The sequence below is a fragment of the Tiliqua scincoides genome, chromosome 11 (assembly GCF_035046505.1).
Source record: "Tiliqua scincoides isolate rTilSci1 chromosome 11, rTilSci1.hap2, whole genome shotgun sequence".
NCBI lineage: Eukaryota > Metazoa > Chordata > Lepidosauria > Squamata > Scincidae > Tiliqua > Tiliqua scincoides.
Window position 1 is genome coordinate 21087632 of NC_089831.1, and position 15646 is coordinate 21103277.

Here is a 15646-nt window from a genome sequence, read left to right on the forward strand (position 1 = left end):
TAAAATGAGGAGCAATGGCATTCATTCTGCTGCTAAGTTGCTTTCCCTCTGGATAATATTCAGGTGACTACCAAATACATCCTTGAATAAATTAATAAAAATGAACCCGATCTGTATAGTGCTTCTCAACCAGACTAGCAAAATCTCAAAGAGTAACAAAATCAGATTTGTAGGGGAATTCTCTTGCGTTATCAATGACAGATTCAGAATGTCAGGTGCTGTGATGGGTATCCAGGGATTGTGTTAAGTGGCTCCTGGCTCTGCTCCCTGAACGGTGAAAAGGGGCAGAGGTTTTTCAGAATCCTTTCACCAGACCATTAGGTATGCCTCTCACCATGCAGTACAAATCTTTTTGTGACTCTGCCATGTGTTTGAAAACTTTCCCCACACACAGAAAACTAGCAGAATAGGAAAATGCTATGTATCTTTTTTCTGTAACCAGCCAGTTGTCTGCATGAAGGGATTCTTAACATGGGCAATTCTAAGCCCACAGTTTCATTTTCCAGTGTTGCGTATGTAAGTGGTGCGTACGTAAGAGGATTTTATACAGTATGATTCTGAATTCACCTTCTAAACCAGGACCAAATACACTGGACCAGGGTGGCTGCACAACCCCTTCATATTATTATTATTATTATTATTATTATTATTATTATTATTATTATTATTATTATTATTATTATATTTTATGTCTCAGTTAATCATTTTGTTTGGTTATATCATCTGGACTTAGACTATTTATCTCTTTCTAGTACAAGAGAGGGGGCCCGATCATCGCCGTGCAGGTGGAGAATGAATATGGTTCTTATTTCCAAGATTCAAACTACATGCCATACATAAAAATGGTAATTTCCTTGCCTCTTTTTTTTGGTTTTGATTCTTCCTTGTGAGCAATGAGAAGCTTTGGGTATAGCTCCAGCACAGCTGCTATCAGTCCTCCTTAAACTGCTAGGACCCTCTCTCTTTTGGGGAGGGGATGGTTGTGCAATTAGAATAGTTGGTGGGTAGCAATGTCAGGCAAGTTTTACAAAAAATGAGAAATGATTTAGGCCCAGACATATTTTTAGCAAAAGGGCTTGGCCTTGGAACATATGAAGTAATTTAATTGTTGTTAATTGGGGTGGGGGGAGTTTTGTAGAAATAGCCTTTTTTTCCATTGCTGAATAATTGTACCTGACTACAGTGCACATGGGATTAAGGATAAGGATGGTTTGTTATTATTAAAAACATTTATATACCTCTTTTCAACAGAGTAGTTCACAAAGCAGTTTGCATAGAAATAAATCAATAAATGACACCCTGCCTGTCTGGAAATCAAGATTTCTGACCTTTTTAAGGGGGCAAAATTGAGAAACTACCCAGTTAAATGAAATAGGTTATTTGTCTCCCTTTGCAGCTGCCCTTTGGAGGCCCATTCCAAATAGGACAGAAATCATAAGATGAGCACTTGGCATTTGGGGCAGATCTGGGGCCTTCCTTGCATGAGATTATTTAGCAAACCAGATCCAGGCTGCCTTGTAAACCCTTGTAATCTGAGGCTCAGCTCCAGGCAAGCTAATTTTACTAATGCTTCCCTCTGGTCCAGCAGAGGTCTTGCCCTGGCTCACTCCTGTGATCTGGGCAACAGGGGCTGGCAGGTGCCCAAGTGAGGCCATTTTTAGCCTGGCAAAGCTGCTCTGAACCACACCCTGTTGTTTTCCTCTTGCTGGCTCAAATGCAGCGCTACTGCAGGAGATTAATGACCAGGAGATTTGTTGCATCTCTTCCAGTTGTTTTTCTGCACAGTCCTTTTCTTGGCAAACAATAATTCCTTTAAATGCAAGGGTGTGCTTGTGGCTGGGGTGATCAGATCCCTTAACATAAGAACATCCCCACTGGATCAGGCCATAGGCCCATCTAGTCCAGCTTCCTATAATGCCCCAGGCACACCAAATGCCCCAGGGAGCACACCAGATAACAAGAGACCTCATCCTGGTGCCCTCCCTTGCATCTGGCATTCTGACATAACCCATTTCTAAAATCAGGAGGTTGCGCATACACATCATGGCTTGTAACCCGTAATGGATTTTTCCTCCAGAAACTTGTCCAATCCCCTTTTAAAGGCGTCCAGGCTAGGCGCCATCACCACATCCTGTGGCAAGGAGTTCCACAGACCGACCACATGCTGAGTAAAGACCACACCCTTCTAAGCTCTACTCTACTCACACACTGGAGGTCTTCCCTGGAAAGCAGGCTGGCTCTACCTGCATACTCTGTTATTTCCATAGGACTTGTTTATTTGCATAAAGAATAGTTTGATAAGGAGACAGCTTGTTTTTCCATGCTTATGCACACAAAGTATACACACACACATTTTTATGAAAGCGTGTGTGTGTGTGTGTGTGTGTGTATACTATTTTTAAATGCACTTTCAGACATTCCTTTCTGCCTGAGAACTGGGGGAATGTCCCTTTTAAAATGCTGTCTGCCACCTGCAGGTGTTACAAATATTTATATTAAAATAATTAATAGTTTTGAGAAATGTGTTGCCTCATTAATTGGGGATGTCATTTTAGTTTTTTTGAATGGGTTTTAATAGATATGAATGATCAGTGATTGCAACTCTATGTAAAATCAGTACAGATATGGTGGTTTCACACCAGGTTACTTTTAGTAATACCTCATTACAACTGATTTTATGCATCAAACCTCATAGACACAGACTTCATTTGGGTATGTCCAATATATGTTTGACTGCATAGGCTTCCTCAGAAGGTTACTTAGGGGCAGCACTTTTAATTGTAAGATTTGTCAGGTATTCTAATGAGCTTATGGCACTCCTCACTTAAAGAAGCATGACTTTGCAGTATGCGTAAGCCCTCTGTAGTCCTTGCAGCCTCTGATTCTTCCCTCTCTTTGAGTATCTCATTCATGGTCACTTGCACACATTCTGTGGCAGCAAACATTGTCCTGACACTGTGCAGGGCATGTAAAGTTCCTTAAATGTGAGCTTTGCCACTGGAACTACATGCAGCCTCCTGGTTCCTGGGTGGGTGCGTACACGTGATATGCTCATGTGTGCAGAATGAAGTTTGTCCCCTTTTGCTCACACTATTCAGGTGTGCCTGTAAAGTCTGCAGGAGTACACTTTAAAACAGTGGTTCTCACACATTTAGCACCGGGACCCACTTTTTAGAATGAGAATCTGTCAGGACCCACTGGAAGTGATGTCATGACCAGAAGTGACATAATCAAGCAGGAAAATTTTTAACAGTTCAAGACTACAATCCTATCCACACTTACCCAGGAGTAAGTCCCATTACTATCATTGTTAAAAGCTTTTACATGGTAGCCTGTTAAATGTACAGATGAGTCACATTCCCACAAATGCAGTCACATACCATGGTAGCATCAAGTCTAATATATTAAAAATAAAATATTGAAATGAGTGAGGACCCACCTGATATCAGCTTGCGACCCACCTAGTGGGTCCCGTCCCACAGTTTGAGAAACACTGCTTTAAAAAAATGCAGTGTGTGACTCAGCCTTTAGTTACAAAGTTGGACCTTTAGTGGCTCTTCCTGACCTGCCTAGAAAGCCTCTAATAGATTAACAGCATTTAATCTGATTACAGTTGCCTTTTCTCTCCCAGTAAGTCTGCAGACACCCAGCCAGAAGAGTCATCCAGCATGTCTCCTAACCCTCTTCCTGTTTTGTGCTGATTCCATCCTTGTTTGTGTGGACAGAGAGATGCTCTTTTCCCTTTCACACAACACCAGAACCAGGGAGAATCCACTAAAATTGAGTGTTAGGTCAGACAAAAGAAAATATTTCTTTACCCAGCATGTAATTAATCTGTGGAACTCCTTGCCACAGGAAGTGGTGATGGCATCTCGCCTAGATGCCTTTAAGAGGGAATAAGACAAATTTCTGGAGGAAAAGTCCATCACAGGTTACAAGCCATGATGGGTATGTGCAACCTTCTGATTTTAGAAGTGGATGACCTCAGAATGGCAGATGTAGGGGAGGGCACCAGGACACAGGTTGTGTCTTGCTGTCTTGTGTGCTCCCTGAAGCACTAGGTGGGCCACTGTAAGATACAGGAAGCTGGGCTGGATGGTCCTTTTGGCTTGATCCAGCGCGGCCCCTCTTTTGTTCTTATGTGTGTCTAGTTGTGCTATGTGGATGAGTGTGGTGATTTATATGAGCCTTGTGATGATTTGCACACACACACACACACACACACACACACACACACACCTGTGCCTCCCTTGGCAGTCTCTATATTTCCCTTACATCATCCTGCCTGTCTGGAAATCTTCCACCCGTATCAGCAGTCCTGTGAGTATTGAATGCCATGGTGGAAATAAAAAATTAGACATGCCTCAGTGAACTTCTGTCTGTACTAGAATTTGCTCTTGGCTACATGCATTCATTATTGATACATGCACAGCAGGTATCAAAGGCCTCATTTTCGAGGATGAGCTGATTTCTGTATGTAAGAATCTTCTGATCACAACTTTCATTTAAAAACTGGCATTTTTAATTTTAGAAATTCTCATAACATCTTAAAATGCACATAGCTCAGCCGCAAAGATTCTGTAGCATCTCCTGTATTGTACATGGAAAGGAATCATTCTTCTTTCCATTGCACACATTAAATTTCTGCCCAACGTTGCATATGCACAACAGGGACCAAATGTGTACCTCTGTGGGCCAGGCGAAAATGAGTTAAAAGAAGCTTAAGGGTTCATGTAAATGTCTGTTGAGCTCCCAAACCCCATTCAAACACTTGATCCAAACTCCGTGGCACACCTGTGGACCTTTCACGGCACACCAATGTACCAAGCCACACCAGTTGAAAATCACTGCTGTAGACAGTCCTGCTGTCTACAGAACCATTGTACTGTGTTCCAGGGGACACAGGTATTCCTTGGGAGTTGATTATATAAGGGCGCAATCCTAATCCACTTTCCAGCACTGACATAAGGGCAATGCAGCTCTGAGGAAAGTCAGCAAACATTCCCTTACTTTGAGGAGGCCTCCATGAGTGCTCCCAACTGCAGGATGCAGCACAAGTCCCATTGGCACAGCTGTGCCAGTGCTGGAAAGTGGGTTAGGATTTGGGCCTAAGTTCCACATAGTTGGTTAGAGGCGGTGCCCTGTAAAGTGGAGAGATGGGAGGGTCTTAGATGGTTCTTCCAGGGCAGGGGTCTCCAAACTTTTTGGCCAGAGGGCTGCATCAAATATCTGGCACGGTGTTGAGGGCCGGAAAAAATTTTTTTAAATATAAAATCTATTTAAATAAATTAGAGATGGAACTTAGATGAGTGAACAAATGAATGAATGGGCTCATTCATTCAACCTCTCTGGCCCTTGTACGCCCTCCAGACGCAACCAGAGTATAGTTCCAGTCATGTTTGGCCAAGTGGGCCAGAGGTTTTCAGGGGACAAGAGGCTGGCCGCGGGCCATGTAGAGGCTCGCCGCGGGCTGCATCTGGCCCCCGGGCCGGGGTTTGGAGACCCCTGTACTTGAGAAAGAGTCAGGATATTGCTGCATTTGTGATAGCACTAAAAAAAGTGCTATGTAATCTTCAATCTGGAATGGGAATGCACTCAGCGGAAGGACTGAGGACAGAAGTCCTCTTATGCACAACTTGATCAGAGTAAAGGAGTGTTCACTTTTCTACCACTGCTTCTACAGCAGCTGTCTTTCCCCGATCAGAACCAGGTCCAGCTTCAAGAGCCACTGTCTGGCCTGGTCCTGACATTCAGCCCCTTCCCGCATGTCAGTGTGGAATCCTAGCATGAAAATTGTTTTCTTCACACAGGCCCTGTTAAACAGAGGGATTGTGGAGCTGTTGATGACCTCGGACAACAAGGACGGCCTGCCTGTTGGCATCGTGGAAGGAGGTGCGTAGCCATGCGGTGGGAGTTGCAGAGCAGAGCTGTAACTGAGATCCTGAACAATGCTCCTTATACCAGCTCCCTTTGAAGCAGGGGGTCCTTTTGTCACCCCCCATGTTGATCATTGCAGCAACTGTTACCCTGCACATCTATTGGAACACATCTTGGAAGCTAAGCAGGGTCAGGCCTGGTTAGTACTTGGTTGGGAGACCGCCTGGGAATATTGGGTGCTGTAGGCTTATACCATAGTCTTTCGAGACTGAAGGTTGCCAATCAATCAATCAAATTTCCCCAGCTCAATTAATAAGCCATAACTAGATGTGGGAGAAAACTGTGATAATGAAATAAAAACACATAACATCACTTTCTGCGCTTCTCATTTTTGTTAAAAAAAAAAAAAAAGCAAACAAAAAAGCACCCCGAAATCTACCCCCGCCCCCCCAAAAAACCTGCTTTATTTGGTTTTCATTTATTATTTAATGGGCGGGAGTGCATGGGTAATGACTGTGGCTGTATCTGTTTACACTGTATCACCTACTTAGTACACTTTTAAAGTGATTGGAATTTATACTGATAATGTAAATTTTGAATAAAAACACATAACACCGCTCTCTGCACTTCTAACTTTGGAAAGCACCGAAATCTGTGGAAAAATAGCACTGTTTTCTCCCATCGCTAGCCATAACTTAAAAAGAAAGGGAAAGGAACAGGTGTTAACTCTGAAGCTGCCCTCAATTCTGGAGCGCTTTGTTGGGTATGTGTGTGTATCAAGGGAAGTGTCTCTGTGTGATAGAGATAGTTTGCAAGCCTGGAGGACTGAACACAGAAAGCTCACAATTCAGCCAGAGCCTATGCCCTGGTCCTCTGTTGGTAGGCTCTGAGACCCGTCCTTCCACCTTGCCCTCTTTCCCCCTTCCCTAGGCGCCACCTCTGCTTTTCGGACTGTTACCTTGTTAGCTTCCGGCACTTTGTGTCCATCGTCCATACTTCCTTGAATGCAGTGCGTGTAGGTGAATGTTGAGTGTGTAATTTGTATTTTCTGGCTCCGGAATGTTGTCTTTTTTTTTTTTTAAGGCTTTATTAAATATATCTCCACCTTTCCATTAGTATGCTCAAGATAGCGAACGGAATCGGAGTGACATAAAGCACTTGCAGTAAATCAAATCAACCTGATAAGAGCAGCGCTAAGTACCTTATGATAACGAGTCATAATAACCTGATAGAAAATTCTGCACTGGGCTCTCTGACAGCTGCTGGTTGGCGCTGAGGGACTGCAGCAGAGATGGGCATGTGGACTGTTGCTGGCTCTTCCCTCTGCTGCTGGGCACTGACAATGTTGGGTAGCCATGATGCATGGTAACACAATGAACTGGGTGGAAATTCATCAGTGTCAGTCCTCTCTGGGTTGGGGCCAGCAAAGCTCTAGGGAGAGGAATGTTGCTGTTGAAGTTACACAGCTGTGTAAGGGGGCAAAATTCGATCAGTCTTTGCAGTCGCACACGCTCTTCATGCATCTCTTGTGCACATAGAAGAGCATTGCTGGGTTTAGTTTTGCTTTTCTCGCACAGCATTGTAGCTGTTCTTCCATGTGTGGAAGATAACCCCCACCCACCCCGTGTGCGGTTAGAAACCCACTGTTAGAATTCAACCCTCTGTTTGTCTTTGGTCATCTGTGGTGGAAGATTAGGACTACCTGCAGCTGCTTCAAACCTTACCCTGTAGGGAAGCATCCTTTGGTGGCATTCAGCCCCCTGGACTTCCCTTTGAAAAGTGAGATGTTTAGGTTGTCAGTCTGTTTGGAGACTGCAGGCGTCTGACTCTCATTTTGGTAGCTTTGTGATTGGCCTATTGGGTGTGAACGTATTCGTGCTTGAATCAAGAGACTCTCTTGGGACATCATGCACCATTTTTGTTGCAGCTGCTGCTGGATTTAAATTTGAGCTCCATTTTGTGACTGGCAGGAGGTCAGTGTCGTTGTGTTAATTTTTTATCTTGTGTTTGTATCTATCTTGGTGTGTATCTATCTTGGTTCTTTTCTGTAACTGTTTTCGCCACTAATTATAGTTCAAGAATAATTATGTGTTTAATTAATTTAAAATCTATCTCCGTCCCACAAAGGAGACGTCTTAACAACCTTGGAACCAAACACAATCAAATACTATAAAAATAAATTAAGTATTAGTAAAACAACAACGACAAAATTTAACAGTGTAAACAGCACCAGAAAACAAAACAATGCAGCCAAGAGGAATCTTGAGTAAACAGGTTAACACAAACTCAGGCCCTGAAGTCTAAGTGAAACAAATGGACATTGGTGTTGTGCTTTCTGAGTGTGGGAAGTGCTTTGTCTCATCACTGCAGTAAGTAGCATCATCCCCATATTACAGGTGAGAACACTGAGGCCAAGAGAAAGTGATTTGACAAAGGCCATCAAGTGCGTTCATGGCAAAGGCATGATTTGAACTGCAGAAGTTCTGATTTGTAGCTCAGTTTCTTAGCTGCTATGCTAAATTTAAATAATAAATATTTTAACTAAATGTTAATCAAATGCATCCTGCCACTCCCAAACTTTGAGCCTTGTGGGGGCCCCTGGTTGCCTACCCCTCCCCTTTAGGGAGAGCCCCCTTCACTTTTCAGAGAGGCTGGGTGAATTTTTTATATACCTTGTGAGTACTTTTATCTTAACTGGAACGTAAGCTGTGTCTGTTAATTCCTGCTGATTTTTAGTGTGGAAGCAATGTACTTGAATCCTCTCAGGATTAAGTTTAATGGGCTGAAATTGCTTTCTGTACTTTAAAATCAAAACAATTTTCCTCACGTACCAGCCACTTACGTTTTTAACAACTCAGTGACCCTCTTTCATATTAAAACCACACCAAGCTTAAAAACCAGAAGTTTTAATTATACATGTACAGACCCCAATGGGAGGCTAGGCATCGCGCTTCTCCTGCAGGAGGGCCTCCAAAGTAAGGCAGTGGGGCGGGAAGGGCAGCTACAGCAATGATGGTTGTATTGGAGTGGAGTCATGCATGCGACAAGAGGAAGGATGTGGCCAAGTCATTGTCCCTTCCCCTCCTCTCACTAGTTTGGTCACTTCTTGAAGGCATAGCACGCTCCCCCCCCAACATGGGTTCTCCATTCACTTTTATGGGAGGGTTAGTTTTGAATCGCTCAGGATTATTGCTGGCTTTTCTAGTTGGCCACACACTTGTCGTCCTCTCCAGAGATAGCCCCAGAGATATCTCCCTCTCCCACCCAGCTGTTGCAAATATTGATTCACTTTAAAAATAGATCAATAAACAAAGAACATCTTTTTCCAGGGCTGCTTTTGCTAATTAAATACAACAACAACAACCCAACGGGCAGTGTTGAAACTGGTAATTGAAAGCACATCCACAAATAGCATTATCATGCTAACCAATCCGAATAATGGGACGACGTGAAATAGCGATGTCCTTTGGAATTGAAGCAGTTTTCCTTCTGTACAAGCCACTTACGCTTTCAACAGCTTGGTGCACCCCTTTTCAGTGTTCAACTGCCCAGCAAATCAGTAGATTTTACCTTGTTGTTGGCAACCTTCAGTCCCAAAGGACTATGGTATCGCGCTCTGAAAGGTGGTTCTGGAACAGCGTCTAGTGTGGCTGAAAAGGCCAATTCGGGAGTGACAATCCCTTCCACACCGGGAGCAAGTGCAATCTGTCCCTGGTCTGTCTCCCTGGCTGTGGGCCTTCCTTCTTTGCCTCTTTGCCTCGGTCTGTTGGCCAAGTGGGCGGGCCGCTCAGAGGCCAGGGTTTCCCACCTGTTGAGGTCCACTCCTAAGGCCTTCAGATCCCTCTTGCAGATGACCTTGTATCGCAGCTGTGGTCTACCTGTAGGGCGCTTTCCTTGCACTAGTTCTCCGTAGAGGAGATCCTTTGGGATCCGGCCATCATCCATTCTCACGACATGTCCAAGCCAACATAGGCGTCTCTGTTTCAGCAGTGTATACACGCTGGGAATTCCAGCTCATTCCAGGACTGTGTTGTTTGGAACTTTGTCCTGCCAGGTAAAATCATAGATTTTACCATGGTGTCTAAAATTCGTTAAACTGGGTGCCAGGTAAGCAGCCCCAAGTAGAGCAGTTTGGAGTCAGGGTGCCTGTGCAGGAAGGGTCTTTGAGCCCAAGCCTATCCATGTCTACTCAGAAGTAAGTTCTATTGTGTTCAATATGGGTTACTCCCAGGGAAAATGTGTATAGGCTTGCAGCCTTTGTCTTGTCATTTCCTCCCTAATATCTGACAAGCAGGAGCACCTAGGCTTCAGTGATGACTGCAGTAGATGGGTGACAATAGATATATATTTTTTCACATTTTTCTACCGCCCTTCCTCCAAAGAGCTCAGAGCAGTGTACACAGCTGCTCCCCTCCTTTTGTCCTCACAACAACCCTGTGAGGTAGGTGAGGCTGAGAGAAAATGACCGGCCGAAGGTCATCCAGGAAGCTTTATGGCTGAGTGGGGATTCGAACCTGGATCTTCCCGGTCTAAGTTCACCTTCCAAACCACTACACCACCCTGGCTCTCACATGGGAGCAGGCAACCCTTTTTGGTGGTGGCTCTGCGAGCTGGTTGTGGAAAAACTGCCATGACCCGGGGTCCCCTACCTGCATCATGAACTCCTCCTCCTCTCCAGGGTCTTTCCTGCTCAATAGGATGCACTTGTGTTAAACCAGTAGGTGGTGAGAAATTACTGTATGCTGGGATGGGGTCCTAGCTCAGTGGAAGAACACATGCCTTATATGCAGGTGGTTCCAAGTCTGATCTCTGGGCTGTGAAAAAATCCCTGAAGCCCTAGGGAGATACTGTAGTTGGTATGGCGCTAAGTAGACCTGTGGTTTGATTTGGTCTAAGGCTGCTGTGCACATTGATCAGGAGCGCCTGTGGTTCCATGGAGGAACATCTGCTTTGCATATAGAAGGGTCCTATTCAGTGTTACATAAGAAAATAAGAACAGCCCCACTGGATCAGGCCATAGGCCCATCTAGTCCAGCTTCCTGTATCTCACAGCGGCCCACCAAATGCCCCAGGGAGCACACCTGATAACAAGAGACCTGCAAGGCCTCCTGGGAATTGTAGTTAAGAACTTAAGAACAGCCCCACTGGATCAGGTCATAGGCCCATCTAGTCCAGCTTCCTGTATCTCACAGCGGCCCACCAAATGCCCCAGGGAGCACACCTGATAACAAGAGACCTGCAAGGCCTCCTGGGAATTGTAGTTAAGAACGTAAGAACAGCCCCACTGGATCAGGTCATAGGCCCATCTAGTCCAGCTTCCTGTATCTCACAGCGGCCCACCAAATGCCCCAAGGAGCACACCAGATAACAAGAGACCTCATCCTGGTGCCCTCCCTTGCATCTGGCATTCTGACATAACCCATTTCTAAAATCAGGAGGTTGCGCATACACATCATGGCTTGTACTGTGTTGGCAGTAATGTTGGCAGTGTTGGCAGTATTGAGTCAATGAATGGTCACGGGAACATATGAAAGCACATACCTTCCTAGGTACAACTTGATTTTGAGAGGACTCAAAGCTTCCTTGGATTCATATTTGTAGAATAGAGCCCTGGACCCCCCACTTATGTGCTGAAAAACCTGATTTCAAGGCCTGTGTGATTACATTTGCCAAAAAAAAAAAAATCGAGCAACCCTAATTTGCATCTTTTCTGTTGCATTTCTCACTTGTGAGCCATGTGCAGATGGCTCCCTGCGTCACTGCCGTAGGTTGGAAGCCTGTGTCGTTTTGCCAGGCCTCCGTGTAGGCTCTTAATCTCCTCTTGCAGCCTGCTGGGGCGACAGCACTTCCCTGCTTCATCCACACAGGGTCGCTCTGTCTCTGCCAGTGGGAGGTGGGGAGGGGAGGAGTTCTGCAGGGATGTACTTACTGCCTGCAAGTGCCTTGTTTGGAGTTATCTTCTCCAGCGGCCTTCCGTGATGAGAGAGCGCCTTGATACCGGCTCACGCCTCCGATGTCACAACAATCTTCTCAGTAAAGACAACATGTCAACTAATCAGGAACATGAAATAGTTAGGACTCTGAGTAATGCAGAGGCAGGGTCACTGTGAGAACGTGCAAAGGGAGAAGGAAGATGAAAGAAGGGGCATCCTTCGCAGGTTGCCTGCAGGAAGGCAGTGATGTGGTTTTTGTTCCAGTAAGACTTTGTCTCTGCTGCCCAGCCGGTGACTCTCCTTGATGCTTGGAGAACAATATCACCTTCTCCTTGGAGGACCCTCCAGCGTTCTTTATACTCACTGCAGCCCATTCTCCATGGCTCTGCTGTCTGAAATCCTTTAAACTGGAGATTCCAGCATTCTGACTGAAAGGAAAAGAAAATATATTTTTTTTACCCCAAGGGTAATTAATCTGTGGAACTCCCTGCCACAGGATGTGGCAATGGCATCTGGCCCAGATGCCTTTAAAAGGGGATTGAACAGTTTTCAATCTGTTCAATTGAAGAAAATTCAGTTGCAGGCTACATAAGAACAGCCCCACTGGATCAGGCCATAGGCCCATCTAGTCCAGCTTCCTGTATCTCACAGTGGCCCACCAAATGCCCCAGGAAGCACACCAGATGACCCACAGAGAGCCCTGCATCCTGGTGCCCTCCCTTACATCTGACATAGCCCATTTCTAAAATCAGGAAGTTGCACATACACATAATGGCTTGTAACCCGTAATGGATTTTTCCTCCAGAAACTTGTCCAATCCCCTTTTAAAGGTATCTGGGCCATCTAGGCTACAAGCCATGATGGTCATGTGTGACTTCCTAGCTGGACTAGATGGGCCCTTGTCCTGATCCAGCAGGGCTCTTTTGATGTTCTTAGGTTCTGCTACCTCCCGATGGCCTCCTCCATGCATTCACTGCATGACACGTGGAGCATATGACTTTGTGCTGCATGTAGAAAAAGAAACCATGTGAGCTAGACAGAGGCAAGGCTGTTGCCTCTCAAGTGACTGACCTGATCTCCTGGGGATTGCAGCTGTCTTGGGATTGCTGGTGATTCACAGGCAGTACCAGAAGCAGGGAAGACCCAGGGTCTTGGAGTGAATCTGCAGTGAATCTTTCTGCCTTCAGCACATGAAAGTGAATTATCCTGGGTCATACCATTGGCAACATATTGTCTGCTCCTGAATGGCTGTGAATCTCCAGGGCCTTGAGGGAGGGAGCCTTTTTAGAGACAGTCTACCTGTGGTGTGTGATGCGTTCCCCATTCTCACCCAACCACCTTGTCTTTGGTACTGTTCAGCCAACAGTGCATGCTCCTGCTTCTTCTTGGGCTCCCTTGCCCATCTCAGCCAACCCACCTGGTGGATGTCCCATGGAGCTTCTACAGCCCAAGAGAAGCTCCATGTGACACAGAGGTATCCTGAGCTGTGCCAGTTGTCTCAGGGTGGAGCCAGGCAGGCGTTCTCAAGTGTGGTGGGGGTTCCTTTGGCTATATTTGCTTGGATTTGCTTGCAGGGCAGAGTGTATGTGTCCACTCTAAGCCACTTCCACCTTGCTATAGAACATGTCTGTCTGGCTTAGTTCTCTGACAATACCCAGGCCTATATGAATGACAAGAATAAAGCTTGGTCCAAGGAGTGTGGCCCTGTCATTGGCCAAACCCTGGTCTAGGATAGGCAGGAGTCCTCAAGCCCTTGTTCAGAAGTGATGCTCCCTGGGTGACTGCTTGCAAGTCCCTCTCTTTCTCAGTGTAATCCACCTAACAAGGTTGTGAGGATTCACTGAGAAGCAGTGTGTTGGAAAAGGGCAGAGAAGAAATTGGAATTTAAACACACACACACTTCCATCAAACCCTTACTGCTGTTTCTTATCTTATTGCACTTTATAAACTGCCTTTCTTTCAAGGCTGTTTAGAGTTTAGTACCATGTTGCACGCTTGATTGTATCTCCAGTGTGGAGTTTCCATGGTCTTATTCACTGCCTGTGGACTGCAATGAACTGCATGTGTGAATCTGACATCCCAGATATAAACCTTCATGTCTTATTCAATGTAAGCTGCTCGCCTGGTGAATCCTGGTGCGAGAGAAAACAAGTGTGATGCAGGAAAGGGCAGGATTCCTTCCAGAAGTAAATGCTGGTTACTGCCAAGTGTCTGGGTGAGGATGAGTAGCATAAATGAAAGGATATGCCTGTATTCTCATTTTAACCCACTTTGAAGTGCCTCTTTTTTTTTCTTCCACTCTCCAACAGCTTTGGCCACTATTAATTTTCAGAAGCTGGAGAAGGGAATTGGGATCCATCTGGATGTCGTGCAGGTAAGGAAGACCAGAAAATGATGGCTCTGGGGCTTGAAGCGCCCCTTTTCTTGGTCCTGTGTTCTTTGGGTCGCGGGGAGAGGCACAACCCTCTTTCAGTGGCACAGGAGAAATCTCTGCTGCAGGAGAGCGGAGGCCGGGCTGTTCACGGTAGGTTGGTTGCGTCGCAAAACCACCAGCGAGGTGTGATTAAATTATTCCTCCTGCCTGAGTCGGATCTGCGGCACGAGGACTGTGTTTGTCTATCCTTTTTAGTGCTTAACATATTTGAATGGCTGGTAATTCCTTTTCTAATATTGAGCCATTGATTAAGCAATTAAAGGGAACACGGCTTGGCAGGAGGAGGAAACTCAGGCATGAACCCTCTGCTTCTTTGGCAAGTGGGCCCTTTGTAGCTGGCCATGGGGGGGAGGAGATGGGAACAACTGTTCCAAAGCCCAAGGCTGTTAAGACAAATGATCTTCTACTTCCTGTGCTGGGGCTTCAGTCTGCTTTTTCCTTTCCCAGGTTTCTCCTTTCCTGTTATTTTTGCCCAGTTCAGTTTATTGTCTTAGCCACAGGCCATATCAGCCCCTAAGAACATAAGAACAGCCCCACTGGATCAGGCCATAGGCCCATCTAGTCCAGCTTCCTGTATCTCACAGCGGCCCACCAAATGCCCCAGGGAGCATACCAGATAACAAGAGACCTGCAAGGCTTTCTGGGAATTGTAGTTCATAAGAACAGCCCCACTGGATCAGGCCATAGGCCCATTTAGTCCAGCTTCCTGTATCTCACAGCGGCCCACCAAATGCCCCAGGGAGCACACCAGATAACAAGAGACATCATCCTGGTGCCCTCCCTTGCATCTGGCCTTCTGACATAGCCCATTTCTAAAATCAGGAGGTTGCACATACACATCATGGCTTGTAACGCGTAATGGATTTTTCCTCCAGAAACTTGTCCAATCCCCTTTTAAAGGTGTCCAGGCCAGATGCCATCACCACATCCTGTGGCAAGGAGTTCCACAGACCAACCACACGCTGAGTAAAGAAATATTTTCTCTTGTCTGTTCTAACTCTCCCAACACTCAATTTTAGTGGACGTCCCCTGGTTCTGGTGTTATTTGAGAGTGTAAAGAGCATCTCCCTATCCACTCTGTCCAACCCCTGCATAATTTTGTATGTCTCAATCATGTCCCCCCTCAGGCATCTCTTTTCTAGGCTGAAGTGGCCCAAACGCCGTAGCCTTTCCTTGTAAGGAAGGTGCCCCAGCCCCGTAATCATCTTAGTCGCTCTCTTTTGCACCTTTTCCATTTCCATTTCCCTGCCATTATTGATCTGCAAAGGGAAGATTGGTGTGGTTCCACAGATAAAAGAGCTGATGTGGGGACTAGTTCACTCATGCGTTTGTGAACCGGCTGTCAGGCTGAGGATGGGCAGGCAAAATTCACCCTCAGCAGCAGGGCTCTTCCCAGGGTCTG

General features: G+C 45.8%; 1 protein-coding gene across 1 annotated transcript in view; it reads left to right on the plus strand.

Annotated features, from left to right (window-relative positions):
- The window catches only part of GLB1L2 (galactosidase beta 1 like 2), a 48505-nt gene that overhangs the window by 16506 nt on the left and 16353 nt on the right, over positions 1-15646 (plus strand). Inside the window, exons 6-8 of the mRNA XM_066639440.1 lie at positions 753-845; positions 5811-5892; positions 14120-14184. Coding sequence (XP_066495537.1) covers positions 753-845; positions 5811-5892; positions 14120-14184 — 240 coding nt within the window. The remainder of the gene's footprint in view (positions 1-752; positions 846-5810; positions 5893-14119; positions 14185-15646) is intronic.